General features: G+C 39.6%; 1 protein-coding gene across 6 annotated transcripts in view; it reads right to left on the reverse strand.

Annotated features, from left to right (window-relative positions):
• Positions 1-16769, reverse strand: part of FRY (FRY microtubule binding protein) — a 257340-nt gene that overhangs the window by 125561 nt on the left and 115010 nt on the right. For all 6 annotated transcript variants that reach the window (XM_068143156.1, XM_068143114.1, XM_068143147.1 and 3 more), the window contains one exon: positions 3355-3408. In XM_068143156.1, coding sequence (XP_067999257.1) covers positions 3355-3408 — 54 coding nt within the window. The remainder of the gene's footprint in view (positions 1-3354; positions 3409-16769) is intronic.

The raw sequence follows: 16769 nt of genomic DNA on the forward strand, positions 1-16769 counted from the left end.
TTGTGCATTTTATGCTGAAATGTCTGCAACAGGCATCTCCTATCAACAGTTTCATATGAAAACTAAGCCTTGCTTGTTAAGTTTTCACTTCCACGGCCAAAACATGACATTCAGTTTGTATTTTCATATGGAAAAATGTCTGCAGGTTGGTCCAAGATTACATAGTGCCCTTTTTCTGCCTCTAGTGTTGTCAGTTCACGGAACATTTATATACTACAGTAAGAACAGGGGATTCTTTAGTTAGGGCTGAGAAAACACTAATAAAAATGCTTCCTTGGGTGAGGATAAGCCTCTTGGATAATTGCAGGGTTTTTCAGTCTAGCTTTTGATCTTTTCATGTACTACATCTTTATGGTTTCCTGTAATAGGAAGTTTAAGTAATAATTCAGTAGTACAATGTTTAATAACATCTCTTTAATTTGGGACACAGAGCATGCAAACGCTGGAGCAGCAATGCTCTGTGCCAATAGGCACCTAGAGTTGTCTAATCAAAAACTTTTTAAATGGTATAAAGATATTTAAAACCATATGAAAAAAAATCTACATAATTTCTTCTATGTAGTCTCTTTATGGACATGCACACCTAAAAAGGAAAATAGATTCAGTGTAAGGAATCCAGGTAAGATGATTGTGAGACATTCTGCAAGTCAGGATAAGTAAGATTACTTCACACATTGCTCAAGATACTATTACGAGTTTGAGGAGGTTGGTGCAATTGGCAGCCTGACAGTACCCACAGGACAATACTGTCTGCCTAATAGGAAGCACTCACACTACATCCATATGGAGAGAAACAGCTCTGACTGTGCACTCAGATCCCTAGATGATGGATCCATCACCACCATCAACTTGCATTCCCAGAACAGTGTCTGAGAAAGGGCAAAAAATTGCTGGATTCTCAGAGAGCTAGAGATAAAGCTGTTCAGGGGAAGTAACCAATGCTTTCCTAATTGTTTTAAATGGTTTGGAGGTTTCAGTGTTAAAATTGATGCTGATTAAGTAGCTTAAGTAGATCAAGTTCCAGTTGATCATTGTAAGTTGCTGCAAAGGAGTTTTTTTGGCTGGTTTTTTTCCACCTCTGAAGCTGACTTGCAAAAGCCAAATTTTAAATGAGATTGTGCTTTACTTTTGCTGCTTTTGAAATTACAGTTAGAAGATGTAGGTCAGATAAAGTGACTAATGACCTGGTCACTTCAGCCTCACCTACCAGTATCATTCAAATGAAGAAAAATGTCAAATAAAGAAAATTATGTTCCTTTGACAGTGTGTCATTTTCACTTCCATTGTCTTAACATGGAAAGACAAAATAATTAGACACCCCTTGAAAATGTTTGTTCACAGAGATTTCCCCTCTTTTACTCCTTCACTTCTGTAGCAAAAATATGTCATGCGTGGCCTTTCCTGGTTTTGCTATATGACTTAATGTGTTCCAAGAAGAAACATCAAAGCTTCTCCCTTGCCTGGAAGGAAGCAAGGGATTATAATTATCAATCTGATCTACCTTCATCCAACACTCTTTCAATATTTCACAGAATCACAGATGGTTATTTCCCTCTAGGAAACATTCACTGTTTTCATTAATTGATCTTGACTTAATTGTTCAAGTTTCTGTCTACTTATCAATAACTAGGAGGACCACAAGTCTTCTAATTCTTCCTTGTAAAGAACCACTATTCTCTTAACCATGAATATTTAATCAAACCATGGCCACCCAGCATGTGTTTGTTTAACAAACTGCAGGAACAGTATCACAAAGTTTGCATATGGGTGGTTAAATTTGTTTTTCTTTCCCATTTACGTGTGACACTCTTCCCACAGGAAGGGGGAAAAAAAAAAGTACAAAATTTATGTCATAATACCACAAAAAAATTCCTTAGGCAGCTAGGGAATAATCACAAAACAGCCTCCTTTAGCCTACAGTGTCTGGCTGCCCTGTGGGGTGTCTCTGTGGTCAGTAAGGTGGATAGAGAGATATCCAGTACAACGCAGAAGTCCTGCTGTTCACCTCCTGCTCTGAACAGCCCTCTGAGCAGGCTACCTCTCCTCAAAGGGCAGCTACAGAACAACCTATACAGCATCATTCTGTTAAGCTAAAATTAGGAAGTGTGCCTTTTCAAAAGCCAGTAGGATCTCACAAGACATCTTTGCTTCTGGTTCAGTGTTAACACAATAAATGCATTAAATTCATGTGAGGTTCTGAAGTCCTACTCATACCTATCTCCTCTCCCAAAATTAAGCAAATCATTATGATACCTGCAGCTTTCAGCTACAGCTGCTTTCAGAGTAACTGCTGTTGCTGATGCTTCTGCTATATATTTCGTTCTGTAATTCTGGCACTGCAAGCAGCACAGTGGTGTGGGCAGCCATGGGGGTTAGCAGCAATGGTGACAGCTGAGGCAGGAACAAAGGAGCAGCAAATGACTTTGTTGTTTATGATACACCTTGAGTTTATCCTTCCTCTTTATTGGGAGTAAGTTTTGTGAGTTTTGGCATGTTTTATGCAACTTAAAAGTCTTTAACACCTAGCTTTCCTTATTTCAAAAGGTTATGTAGGTAGAATTTTTTTCTAGGTACTCTATTATTTTTTTTTAAACCTGCCATCACAAATTAATTCTCTTATGCCATCACTAAAAAGTGTGTATATTGCTGTTGGCTTTATTTTTATACTTACTCAATTTCTCTTACATAATTAATCTATTAATCTAATGCCAGGTATTAATTTTATTAATTGCATTACAATTTTACTAAATCTAATTAATTATGCAAACTCTCTTTTAGGGTTGAATTATTTTCCCCTACCAATCATTTGTCTCTAATTATTATTTACCTTGTCATACATATGCATTTATCCTGGCAACTTAATTTGTGCTTAATTTCAAATACAACAGGTTGGCTCAGTTTGTGTCAAGCGCAGCATACATGTAAGTCATGCTGGGTCACAGCTAGAGAGAAAAAAATGGACTAATGAGACTGACAATGATTCTAAAGATCCTTTTATTAACCATAAGATAAAACCCATAAAAGAAAGTCTGGGGAACATCCACCCATTTAAGAAAAAAACCCAGATATTTCTTAAAGATAAAAAGTTTGCTTAGAAACCTCTACCAGATGAAACAGCCAGGAAACTACATATGCCTAATACACTGCAAAAAGCAAGATGTTCTATGGCAAAAAAAACTTGAGCTTGAAAATAATGGGAAAATCCTCCTGATTCAAAACCAAGAATGCTCTCTTAAAGCACTGAAGTACACTGAGAGATACTGGTTTTGCAGTATAAATGATAGCCTAAGGGCTACCTTCCAAGTACATGCCTTATAGCCTAAGGAACAGAAACAACGTAATTTCAAGACTTACTTGATCAAACTGGGGGTCTTCTCCTCGTTGCAGAGATTTGGTCAGTGGCTTCTCCTATAAGAGAAGATATTAAACATGTATTGAGATCAATACTACGCTACTATGCTCCTCAGCAGTTTCATGCTGGATATATTGTTTGTTTCACATGCAAAGATGACTTCTGCATACATATGACCTAGTACTGGCAAGTGTCTTCAGCGCCTTTCCAAGAAAGAAAAGGATTGGCTACTTATTACACCTGAGTTACTTGGTGCTTACACAGGTAACAAATGCTTTCAAAATCCTAAGAAAGCATCTGTCATTTCCTGTAGTACATAACCAAGGAGCTCTATTTAGCTATAGAATGTACCTTCTTGTTGTAATACTACCAGGTAAAACAAACATGTCCATGGTTACAGTATATCATAAGCCTACAGAAGGAAAGGTGATACTGTAAGAATCAAATACTATAGAGTTCATTTTAAAGGAAAATAATATTGGAAAAATGACTGCATTACTCAAAAAGAAAACAAACAAAAAAACTCAAACAAGGGGTAGGAAGACATTTATGGAACCAAAATTTCAGGATGTTCTCAGAGTAGAAAAGGGAAAGCCACAGAGAACTGCCCAGCCCAGAAAGAGACCGTACTTGTGAACATCCATTCACCTTCATGGCTTTTTTGACAAGCAGACTCCATTAACTGAGGCATGCAGAAATGCACAGTCAACTATTCTAGATCTATGCAACGGTATACAATCCACGAATCTCCTAAACCACTGTGAAAATAAACAATATATGAAGGCAGATGATAATCTGAGAAACACACCACCGTCGGCATTACAATTCTGCACTGAAGAGTACTACTGCTGCTGGTGCCTGAAATGTGCCAGCGACTTATTCTTCTGTAAATGATGCATCTTTCCCACAGCTGCAAGACTGGGGCTCTCCCACCAGCATGAGATTTTCTGTTCAGCTTTCAGCAAACTATTACACTCATCAGCATCTGTTCATGTATCAGGCAAAATACCATCACTGCCAGGGGATGTGAGATGCAAAACAAAGAAATCTTTAAAGCTGCTGAGATAATGGGATAGGGAGACTTAAGACAGTTCTAAGATTTTTTTTCCTATTTAATGTTTCTCTCTGAAGAAAATATTGCTTAATATCATCTGCTGACTGATTTTGAAATTAATTATGCTGATCCACTCATAATGCCAGCTGGCAAGGTGGCTGGCTGTGTGGTGACCACAGTATCCCCTGACTACCTACCAAATAGAAGAAATCAACAAAATGTTTTCTAATGAATCACTGATTTATACGGGACAGTCATCAATATCTTTATTGTTATCTCCAACATCTAAAGTGACTCCTCCAGGTTACACTAAGGGCACAACAACTGTTAATTAGAACCTTATGACAGATTATTTGTAATGAACAGACACAGTAAAACCTTGTAGCCCAGAAAGAGACACTGGAGACTACCCCGCCCGCAGTCCTCCTCTTCAATCAGTAACTCCCCACTACCCCACCTAGTTGTGTCTCCTGAGAGGACAACACTTCTTTTGTCTGCTGCTGCGCACTGAAGAGGACAGCAGACAATCCTTCAAAAGCAGTGTTCAATTTATTTACATGGAAAAAGGGTTCTTAAGTTTTTATGGATCCTGGACAAATCAAGGTACCGAGAGTAAGTGCCGTGTATAAAACAACCCGACGCACCACCATTCTTAAATTAAATGTCTGATTCTGTTTTGGAAGACTTGGCATTACTACACAAGTTTCTTAAGGTCTCTTTCAGTAAAAAGGGCCTTGGCAGGCAGAAGCTTTGTGTTGCTGTGCCCAACACGGCAATATTTGGCTTTCAGCATAGCATCCAAAATCCTGCAGAACTGCATGCAGTGTTTCAGGCAGAAATGAGGCGTGGGATTCCTTGTCATGCTTGTCTGTAAGGTGGATGCAATTAAACAAGACAAAACTTGTGCTAGGAAGTCAGCTCTGGAACTGGTATCCTGAAAAATGTCCTAACCACCCATTACCTATCTCTGGAAGCACACAGACCTCAGAAATACTTCAGTTTCTGGTTATAACATTTCTCAGCGGCTGCACTTCTGAGTTTGTGAAGATCCCTCCATTTTTACAAGGCAACATGTTTCACCTCTGCCTTCTCACAGGTGACTAGACCAGGGCTTCCCCAACCACGGTATATTCACATAAATATTCACATAAAATTCATAGGCTGTGCAAAAGACTTGGTCACAACAGAAGGCAGCTCTGAGATGGAGGCCGGCCAAGGATGCCTATTGAAAGCCAGGAAGGGTTCTGCTGCCATAACTTCTCAATGTCTCCAACCTAATGGCTTTAAGTGAAGCCTTTTTCTTCCCTTCATCCCATCCAGCATCTACTGATATTCCTGCTGCTTCTCCTCTCCTCATGCTCGTCAGGCAGCAGCTGTCTCTGCCTCTTCTTCATCTCTGTTTGGATTGCTGCTGCTGTTGTATTTTCTTTGACTTTTTCCACTGCTACTGACTCTGCCTGCAGTGACTGCAGCAATGGCTTAATCTGGCTGGACCTAAACTGACCCTGTGAAGCCTATCTCTGCACATATCTCACCCTGTTCTGGGAGCAGGGCACCCAAGTCAGAGCAATCACTGTACCCTTGCAGTGAATGGCAATAACCACAGAAAAATAGATTTGAGGCCTGCGGATTTGAGAAAACTCTAAGTAGAAGTTATAGCTATTTATTTTATTACTAATGATAATTTCTGAATTGATAATGAACCGAATAAAGATGAAGGGCCAGATACAAATATGGAGCTCCTAAAATATGAAGTGGTGATTGCTTGCATGGTGAGTGTAACAAGTGACCACGTCAGGAAGACACTGCTGAGTAAATTCAGAGATAGCTTAACTACATACAGGTGCTACAAGAGTCCTTTGATAACAGCACTTTTTCTTTATGCAATAGGTTTTTCCCACCTACTGCAAACACCTGGATATTCTATAACACTTTGTTCCAGTACTCTTAAAAATCTTTCAATTTATGGAATATTTTCTGTATCATTGCTATGGCAGCTATGACATAAAATACATTTATACTCGTGGTAGACATTTTCATTATACACCAAAGGTTCAGGTCTGGCATAGTGAAGGTTAAAATGTGTAATAATGTGAAATTGCCACTGAGTAGCAGAAATTCATAGCAGTCTATTTACCCTGGAGATACACTTATTTAAAAGGTTTTTTGAAAAAATCTTAAAAATGTTTTCCAGCCTCAAGGCAGTATTTGAATTTATTTTCTTGCCTCCCCAACAGAGAAATGCCAAAGAGTCCCTTTTACATTATGAGGTGACTTTGAGTCTCTAGCTATAATATACTCTACAGAAATGTCTTTCAAATCTCAGATGAATAGATAGGCTGAATTTGGAGCCAAAGCCTACAACCACAAAATATGAATGAAGTTTTGATTAATCTGAAAGTGCCCATAACTTACTGAGCTATATAAAAAAAAAGAACATTTCAGAAGAATAGCCTCTTAACAATAACATTTCCAGTTTTAATCATTAAGTTAAACATCCTCATTTCTTGTTTGAAGTGCTGCCTTCAATTGTATACCCTGTTCATGCTGGAAACTCCCACAATATGCATACAGTAGTAAAGACCAGCAAAACCAATTTTGCATGTAAGGTTTGAAGCTATCATTTTTTCAATAAAACTACCTACACTTTTTGCATCATCAGTGCTTACAAAATGCTCACCTAAAACATGAGCCAGCAGTGTGCCCAGGTGGCCAAGAAGGCCAATGGCATCCTGGCTTGCATTAGGAATAGTGTGGCCAGCAGGAGCAGGGAAGTCATCGTGCCCCTGTACTCTGCATTGGTTAGGTCACACCTTGAGTACTGTGTCCAGTTCTGGGCCCCTCAGTTTAAGAAGGACATCGAGACACTTGAACGTGTCCAGAGAAGGGCAACAAGGCTGGGGAGAGGCCTTGAGCACAAGCCCTATGAGGAGAGGCTGAGGGAGCTGGGATTGTTTAGCCTGGAGAAGAGGAGGCTCAGGGGTGACCTCATTGCCCTCTACAACTACCTGAAAGGTGGTTGTAGCCAGGAAGGGGTTGGCCTCTTCTCCCAGGCAGCCAGTACCAGAACAAGGGGACACAGTCTCAAGCTGTGCCAGGGGAGGTTTAGACTCGAGGTGAGGAGAAAGTTCTTCACCGAGCGAGTCATTCATCATTAGAATGCGCTGCCCAGGGAGGTGGTGGAGTCACCGACCCTGGAGGTGTTCAAGAGGAGATTGGATGTGGCACTTGGTGCCATGGTCTAGTCATGAGGTCTGTGGTGACAGGTCGGACTCGATGATCCTTGAGGTCTCTTCCAACCTTAGTTAGTTAGTTATACTGTAACTTAATTTCCTTCCTCTGCCTCACCACTGTTGTGAAAATCTTAACAGAATAATAGAGTATGTTGAACATTCAATGACAAATGTATATTTTACTGCATTTCCATGCATCAACTAAATATAATATTTGTAATTTATCTAAAAAATAATGTAGCAAACTCTCCACTCAAGCAGGCAGACTGAAACGTCTCCAAAGACTATCAGCTACTTTTAATGGCTAATATATTAATGCTTTTACAGAGCTGCTACACAAATATAATTGGGTAAATTTACACAGGAATAGCTTTTCTTGACCACCTGTCACAGAACTGGGTACTCAGGGAAACATGAAAACAAAAGGGTCTTGTTAGTGGCTATTAGACTTCTCTATGTCACCATGTTACAACACCTGTTGCTCCTTAAAGTTATTTCTAATCTCAGCAACCATTAGGCGCATCATTCCTACTGAACTATGACAGGGCACTGTATTAGTGACTGAGATAAACCCAATCTTTAATAAAAAGTATGGAGGATGAAAGGATATTTTAATACAGTGTTGCAAAGTTGGCATTGCATACTAAATAAGCAGCCACCCATACTCTACTGAGTAGTCTGCCAAGATGGAAGAGTTAGCAAAAAGAAACAGCAGAAGAATGGACCTTTCATGTAAAACAGAGTAAACATAGACCATATTCAAGAACTACAGCTACAATATATATGAAATGCAGGTAAGGGCCATCATAAGAGCAAAAAACCCTCAAGTGTAACTCTTGCTTATCACATAAGCACCCCCTCAATTGCACATCTTTGCCTTATATTCTTTTCAGCAGGAAAGGAAAGCAGCATTTTCTAGGAAAAGGTGTGCTCCAAAGGTATCTGTATCAAACATGCTAAACTGTTAATTTTGCCATTTGTTATTTGGTACATACAAAGATGGGAAAACATATCCTTAATGATCTTGCACTCATGTGGTGTGTAAAACACTTTTTCTACCGTCCAGGACAAAATTCCATGATGCAATTTGCTGCTGAAGGCTGGGCATATGAAACTATTCCACAGAAGAGCACCTGCCCTTCAGGTGCAGCTTACCTACCAGACAGTTGCCTCTAAAAATGAGAATTTGCCTGTCTGGTCCCTGCTTCCACTTAGGCAGTGTGCTCCAGCCTTCACCTTCCCAGAATAGACCTATGCTGCTCCTACTTTGAGTGGGTTCATGTAGCTAAACTTGCAAGGCTCTACTTCTGTTTTGCCCACTCAAAAATGTATAGAACAGTCTATGGTTCAAAAATTCTTGGGAAATACTCTTCATTTCTTATTTACCTTTTTACCATTGGGGAATTCCCATCACCACCCTAGGAAGCCCAGTTAATTTGTAACTAAGCAATTTAGAGAACCAAGCATTTTGACTCAAATGCACAATCTGTTTACTCTGACAGTCCCCCAAATGTCTCTCACTTGGAACTTCTATGAAATGGGCAATTAGTGTCCTGTTTTCACAGCCTTTCTTTGCAAGTCAGCAGGTCTTCATGCATAAAAACATAAATTGCCAGTTCAGTGAATGATAACAGAAGCTTTGATTTCTCTTGCTGCTCTGCTCAGCATCAATTAGCTGCTAGATACCTCTTTTAAGAGACTGTGTCACTGACCACATTAAAAGGACAGTAAAATAAACAGAAAAAAAGGGATTTCCTTTATTAACCTTTGAAATTCGAAGCATATACCTAAAGGAAATTCTGAAGGCAAACATAATAAAAAAATCCAACAAGATAGCTTTGAAAAAACCACCACTAGTCTGCATGACACAAAATTATAGACTCAAAAAATCTTCAAGAAAATTCTGATTAATATCATCACATAACTTCTGACAAGTGAAAAAGCAAAGCTAATTGTATACGGTATTTCATAGGGAGAAAAAAGCATATTTCAAGTGGCTGTGAAATGTATGTAAAACTCATCTACCTCTCCCATCATCTTCTATTTTAGCAAACATGGGTGAAAAACATACTTCTCTGTATTATTATAGAATTAACCAGGTTGGAAGAGACTTTTCAGACCGAGTCCAACCTATCACCCAACACCGTCTAAACCATGGCACCGAGCACCCCATCCAGTCTCTCCCTAAACAACTCCAATGATGGTGACTCCACCACCTCCCTGGGCAGCACATTCCAATGGCCAATCACTATTTCTGTGAAGAACTTCTTCCTAACATCCAGCCTAAACCTCCCCTAGTGCAGCTTCAGACGATGTCCTCTTGTTCTGGTGCTGGTTCCCTGGGAGAAGAGACCAACCCCACCTGGCTACAACCTCCCTTCAGGTAGTTGTAGACAGCAATAAGGTCTGAGTCTCCTCATCTCCAGGCTAAGCAACCCCAACTCCCTCAGCCTCTCCTCATAGGGCTTGTGCTCCAAACCCCTTCCCAGCTTTGTTGTCCTTCTCTGGATACCTTCCAGCAAGTCAACATCCTTTCTAAACTGAGAGGCCCATTACTGGACACAGTACTCAAGGTGTGGCCTAAGCAGTGCTGAGTACAGGGGCACAATGACTTTCCTGCTCCTGCTAGCCACACTACTCCTGATCCAGGCCAGGATGTCATTAGCATTCTTGGCCACCTGGGCACACTGCTGGCTCATGTTCAGCCTACTATCAACCAGTACCCCCAGGTCCTTTTCTGCCTGGCTGCTCTCCAGCCACTCTGACCCCAGCCTGTAGCACTGCACGGGGTTGTTGTGGCCAGTGTGTAGAACCCGGCACTTAGATGTGCTAAATCTCATGCTGTTGGACTCCGCCCATCTGTCCAGCCTCTGAAGGTCCCTCTGCAGAGCTCTCCTACCCTCTAACAGATCAACACCTGCCCAAAATAATGAAAGGTGCATTTTTAGAAGACAGGCTCAGTATTGCTCAGTCTATTTCCTTCTTCATGCTATTGCTTTTTCTTTGTAGCAGTTATTTTGTTAATGGGAAAAAGGTTGTACCCAGTGCCACTGTACTGCTGAATACAAGTGTGGAAGAAGCCATCAGGTCAGCTTCAAATAGAAGTTTTCACTCAGTGGCTCTGATTCTCACCTCTTTGGCATCCATGTCATGTACTGTTCTGACTTGGCGACAGATTATATCATCACATTAGGTATTACAGGCTATTTTTTGTCTGATTATCACATTCTCTGCAAAAGGTATCTTTTACCGACAAAATTAAAATGTGGGCATTCAGAACTTTTGGTTATGAAAACATTTAATCTTTAGTATCAGAATACCTGGCCAAACAAGAGAAAGAAATGGCAAACTGATTTTCAGAACTGATACTCTACAGACATGCAGTAAATTCCAAGCAACCTGATGAGGGAAGCGAACCTACTGAATCAGAGATTGCCTTCCAAGTTCTTAGGTGCACAATGCACAAACTGGCACTGCAGCTTTCCCACAATAACATGGTACATAAGGAAAAAAAAAAACCACAAAGACCAAATATGAAAGTTTCCCCTTTCTGCCTTGGTCCAGGTGCAACCCCCCTGCCAAAGCAGGATCACTTAGGGTAGTCTGCATAGGAATGGATCCAGGTGGGTTTTGAAAGTCTCCACAGGAGGAGACTCCACAACCTCTCTGGGCAGCCTGTTCCAGTGCTCTCTCACCCTCACTGTAAAGAAGTTTCTCTTCACGTTGAGGTGAAATTTTCTATGTTCAAGCTTGTACCCATTGTTTCTTGTCTTATTACTGTGCACCACTGAAAAGAGCTTGGTCCCCTCTGCTTGACACCCACCCCTCAGGTATTTATACACACTGATGAGATCCCCTCCCATCAATGTTCTGCTGTCACACAGCCATTGCTGCTTTACCAGCACCATCAAACAGGCATCTGTTTTCACGGAATAGACCAAGAGATGAGGAAAGGTATATTATTAAAGTGTACTCAAGAAATTCCAATGACTGGCAGAAATTTTCTTTTACATTTCCTACATTTTGGGCTAAGTACCATAGCAGACACATCACCAGGTGACCTGATCTGAAACCTTTTTCTCCTGGTTACTGGCACTGATGTGACAGAATTTCAGGAGGATGCCAGGAAGCTGTTGCAGAGAGCGTATCAGCCTCAATGGTTCTTCTGCTACAAGTACAAAGTCCATAAAAGCCATAGCTTTCACCTGTACTACATGCCCAGCTAAGGAAACAAGAACTTATTTTATGTTTTTCCAAATTAACAATGTACCTACATGAAGCACTTAAGTTTTCCTTCTATTTGTCATGCCACCAGATATGCAGGGTCAACTATGGCATAATTCAAACTGTCTGATGTGTAACATGTACCATGCCAGACTAAGGCCCAGATAAGAGCACATTAATTTAAATTTAAGAACATACAGCAGTCCTGACAAAGTGTGGAAAGGATGAAGCTATTGAGAATGTTTTGGTAGCAAGAATGCTACCAAAGTACATACTTGATTTTCTTTCCCTAATAGTGACAGACCAGTGGTAAGACTGGCCTGAGATGACCTTCACTTTCTGGATAATGATAATAACCAATATCCTTTAAATGACACAAAAATGTGATTACCAGCCTGTGGTAGGTTCTCTCCTATATTTGAAAGCATTTCCAACACATGATACAATGTGACAGCCTTGGTGACCTTGGGTTGAATCTGCCTTCCAATGTTAAATCTTCTTAGTGATTTGAACCATCATCTGCACCCCTGACTATCCTTCAACTATATCCCTGCAGTAGTGAGGCCCAGGAACAGTAAGCATTACCATTAGAATAAGATCTGAAGCCTCAAATACCATTCAGCCCACATACCCAGCTATGGAAACCCCAGGATTACTGAGAGAGGTCCTGCTGACACTACCTGGCTTTGAAATGCATGACTGCTTTTATGGACTTTATCTGCACATGCCTGTGCCAATGGCTAGGCAAAAATGTGCCCTCTTCCTTCCTGGTTGCTAGAACAGCGTGCACTTTTCCCCTCAGTCTCACATGGATGCTGGAATCTGAACCATGCTGCATCCTGTCTCATCCTCCTGCACTTTTAAAAACCTGCATTTGACTATTAACTCTCTTTTCCAGCTGTATCTTTTATACTTTCTCCCTCAATTCCTGTGTTCAAATCTGTGATCTGTCCCTCTGAACTGCACAGAAGATCTCTCATCTGTGGCCACTGCTTCAATCACACAGACATTTCCAGGAGAGGTAACTGTCCTGAGGTTCAAGGTTAGCCACCCTACCATGACTACTACTCTGCTGTTCAGTGCTTGACTTCTGCAGGTCTCATCTTGAGATACATATTGACATAACTAAAGGGGGATACTATTTTGGAGGTGATGAGTGGAAGGGGAAGGGGAAGTAATATTTGATGCTCTCCACATTCAGTGTAGAAGCTTGATTCTTCCTATGTTTTTCTGTCTTCTCATGAGTAGAGCTTGCTTATTTCATGGATGATATGTGCCAGGGTTAACTGACTCTTTCTGCTGAGGGAAAGAACAAGCTGATCTGGCCTAGTCTGGGCTGCATTGTCACTGGCAGAGGTAGGGTTCGTAGACTGGACTGTACTTGAAGAGCGAATGAAGTTTCAACAACACTTGGTTAGTGAAGGAGGGAAGAGTGACGGCTGAGGCTATTGTTATGCTTAACTGTTTTCTTGAAATACAGAAGTTAGCTGCTGCAAAGTTCAAGTAAACAGAAACAGAACCGAAGGGATGACCCACATAGAAATCAAACTTAGTCCTTAGGTCGGCCTTCTTCTGAGTAGAATGACTGTTCTACGACTGATAGACATAGACCTGACCATTTAATAAGCCACTTAATGGATCCATTATAACAGATCTGTAGGACTCCACACAAGAAAATGTATAATAGTATATTAAGGTCACTAGTTAGATGGTGTGTAGATGCTTACACTTGCTTATGAGCAGGCGAGAGGACAGTCCTTAGCACAATATAATAAAGTGAGGCAGAATTTCATAAAGAAGGATCTGAAGTACTTCAGAGAAATTATTGAAAGAATAGATAATTATTCTCAATGTCCTATGCATTATTTGTCACAACCAGATCTACAAGGCCTAATCTAGTATTATTTATTTTTCTCATTTAAATGCTAACTAAAATATACAGTAGAAATAAATGATACATTAGATACAGAGTTATGATATGATGAACTCTGAGCTCCTTAGGGTTCGGGTGAACTGCCCACATGCTTTACAGAATTTTGATGCCCATTAACACTACTGGAACAAAAGAATTACATTAATGAAGAGTGACATAATCCTTGAGTGACACAGAGGTGGATAGGGACAGATAACAAAGGGAATCTGGCATATTTGTGTCATTATACAGGAAGCTCCCAGGAAGGATACTTCTTTGTTTGGGAAGAAAGAACAGCACTTTCAATATATGTTTGGATAATGTTATTCAAATAAAGTTGTCTTCTTCACAATTTATCTGTGCATACACATACTGAGCAGATAGTTGGAACAGAGCAAAGCAGTTTGCCTTTTCTCTTTTCCATGAAATTACCTATTCTTTATAGTAACTCCTGTCTGTACATTGTGAATAAACAGGGCTCAGAAGTCCCTGTGTATGCCCAGCTATCAATGAGGACTTCATACATAAAAAATGTGTAATGCTAATGTGTCTCATTATAGATGACAACAAGGGAGTCATTCCTCATGTGATGCAGCTGGAATTTTAGCTCAGGTAAACCAGAAAATTCTACATTACACTTGTGGTATAAAACTGCTTGCTATTGCTATAGCCTACATAAACCTTGCTAGTCATCATAACCCAGTTCTCAGAAAGCTTCTACTTCCTTTTCTTCCAAGTGTGTCCTTGGCATATTTGTCCTCTTGCCTTGAAAAAGGGAAGCCTAGATTAAAGCTAATTGAACAGCAGTGCCACTCTATATGTTGGTTGGTCAGTCTTTGCAAAAACAAACTTGCATTATTCTTGCTCTTCCAGAGTCTTCCTAACCACCTGCTTGACTGTTTTCACCAGCCCTGATTTAATATAGGACTATATTTTAATGTCTCTGAGATTCTAATGAAATGGAAGTAATAAATACAGTATTGTCAACCACTTTCACTAGTATCAATCACTGCTCTCAGGGTTGTTTTTTTTCAATTCAAGATAAAATCTACCTAATTAAAGGAGAAAATGTTAGGCCAAAGAAATGAATATACAGTGCCATCCTAATCCTATAGTAAGCGAATTCTGTTCTTCAGTATTCAGAGAAATCCTGAATTTAGACAAGCTCAGTAAAAAAGCATAATAAAAGTTTACCAACAGCTAAATTAACCATTAACCACTGTCAATGCCTGTAGATCACTATGTTTTATCAATGTCTACAGCTGTGCATAAGTACTGCTGAAAGCTGCATTTAAAGATTAGCCTGATCAGCATGCACAGGATGAATTATTATCCTAAGAGACTATCACCAGCCCTAAAAAGGAAACAACTTTCTGGATTTTTTTTTTCCCTTACAGCACTAAGTTATGTAAACATGTTTTATCATTTGAATTATCAAAAATATTTCTCTGGCTTCCTCATTCTAGTTTCATTTTAAGGTCACCACTGCTTAAAAAAAATCAGCAATAAGTGAAGCAATATGGAGAAGATTTACAATATAAATTGCTAAAAATGAAATATGAATGCAGTCAGGTGTGGAAAAAGCTCTCCAGGACAAATTCTTAATATCCATTATAGGGGAAAACAAATATTTACAGAAAAGAAGCAGGAAATTATTAAAGGCTATCAAGAAGGAATTATTTGCATTTAATTTATGTGAATTTAATGTCATTAATTTCAGAAAATCCCTTCTAATTAATCCTGCCATCAAATACTTTTAATTTGGATTAACATAACTTGACAATGTGGTGCAATGGTATAACGACTTACAATTACTCATGTAATTGTGAACTTAATGTAATCACTGAAATGTTTGTAAAATTTCAGAGACCTGAAAAAGGTGGGAAAAAAAACCAACCTCAAATTCCAAATAAAATATTCTCCAGACAAGATCACAAGTTTAAAAAATCACATTGGGAAACAAAAGATTTCCATCCCAACTTGTTAAAGATGCAGTAGTGGATAGCTGATGTTAGACTCATGCCTAGAAAATTTATTAACTGGGGAGTGTGTTTTTCATGATGATCGCTGCCAGATCCAGTACCCAACATGTCAAAACATACTCAGTTGACAGACAAAGCAGCAGGATGAGTAGGTGACATTGCCCTCTGCTCCTTCTGCTCTTTCTCCTAGCCGAGATTTCCTGGGGCTGCAGGAAGGAGTGGGTACTGTGCCCTTTACTGCTGACCTAGAAAATAGTCAAATGCTGTTGTGCCTTGTTAGCATCTGCAACACATGATGGGACATAAACCTGGTTTTCTACATAGTTGTCAGAATACTTTAACACAGTTTGGGTCTGTGTACGTCACAAAAGAAAGATGGATATATGAAACAGGCACATGGAACCCAAATGAACTGAGAAGAAAAATCATAAAACTGTAGTAATGATTATCAGAAAGGTTAAAGCTGGTAAAATGTAGGAAAAGAAGTAGCTAGGTAAAAAAATGTATCAGTAAATCTTTAATCCCATTGTAACTTCAGAGCTTGCACGTAAACTAGACTTTGCGGTAAAAGAGAGGGAAAAGCAATTATACTGTAAACATAATTTGAGCTTTTCTAAGAGATATCTAAAGTATTCAGCACTCACTATAAAATTAAACTGTCATGTCTTGAGAGAATTCAAACTAGAAACATCTCAGTGCTAGGGCACTTTGCAAGTTTGATTTTCTTTGAAGTACATTTTAGTTTTATTAGAACTGAATGTTCAAAGAGCTCACCACTTGACTAGCTATTGTGAAAAAAAGGCCAAGGCGTGGCTCTGCACCCTCCATTTATAATCTTTGTCTTGCAAATCCCTGGGACTGTAGTAGCTGCTAAACATCCAACAGATAGCCCACAAAAAGGGTGGACTTAAGTACTTAGCCATTATTCCAGGATAATTTTTGCCATTTTTCTTTGTCACTTCTTTCATTACAACCTCATTATTTCAAGATTATTTTGACAATGTCTACAAAA

Source organism: Melanerpes formicivorus, unplaced genomic scaffold (assembly GCF_026170545.1).
Source record: "Melanerpes formicivorus ecotype bairdi unplaced genomic scaffold, bMelFor1.0.p_v2 SCAF_1, whole genome shotgun sequence".
NCBI lineage: Eukaryota > Metazoa > Chordata > Aves > Piciformes > Picidae > Melanerpes > Melanerpes formicivorus.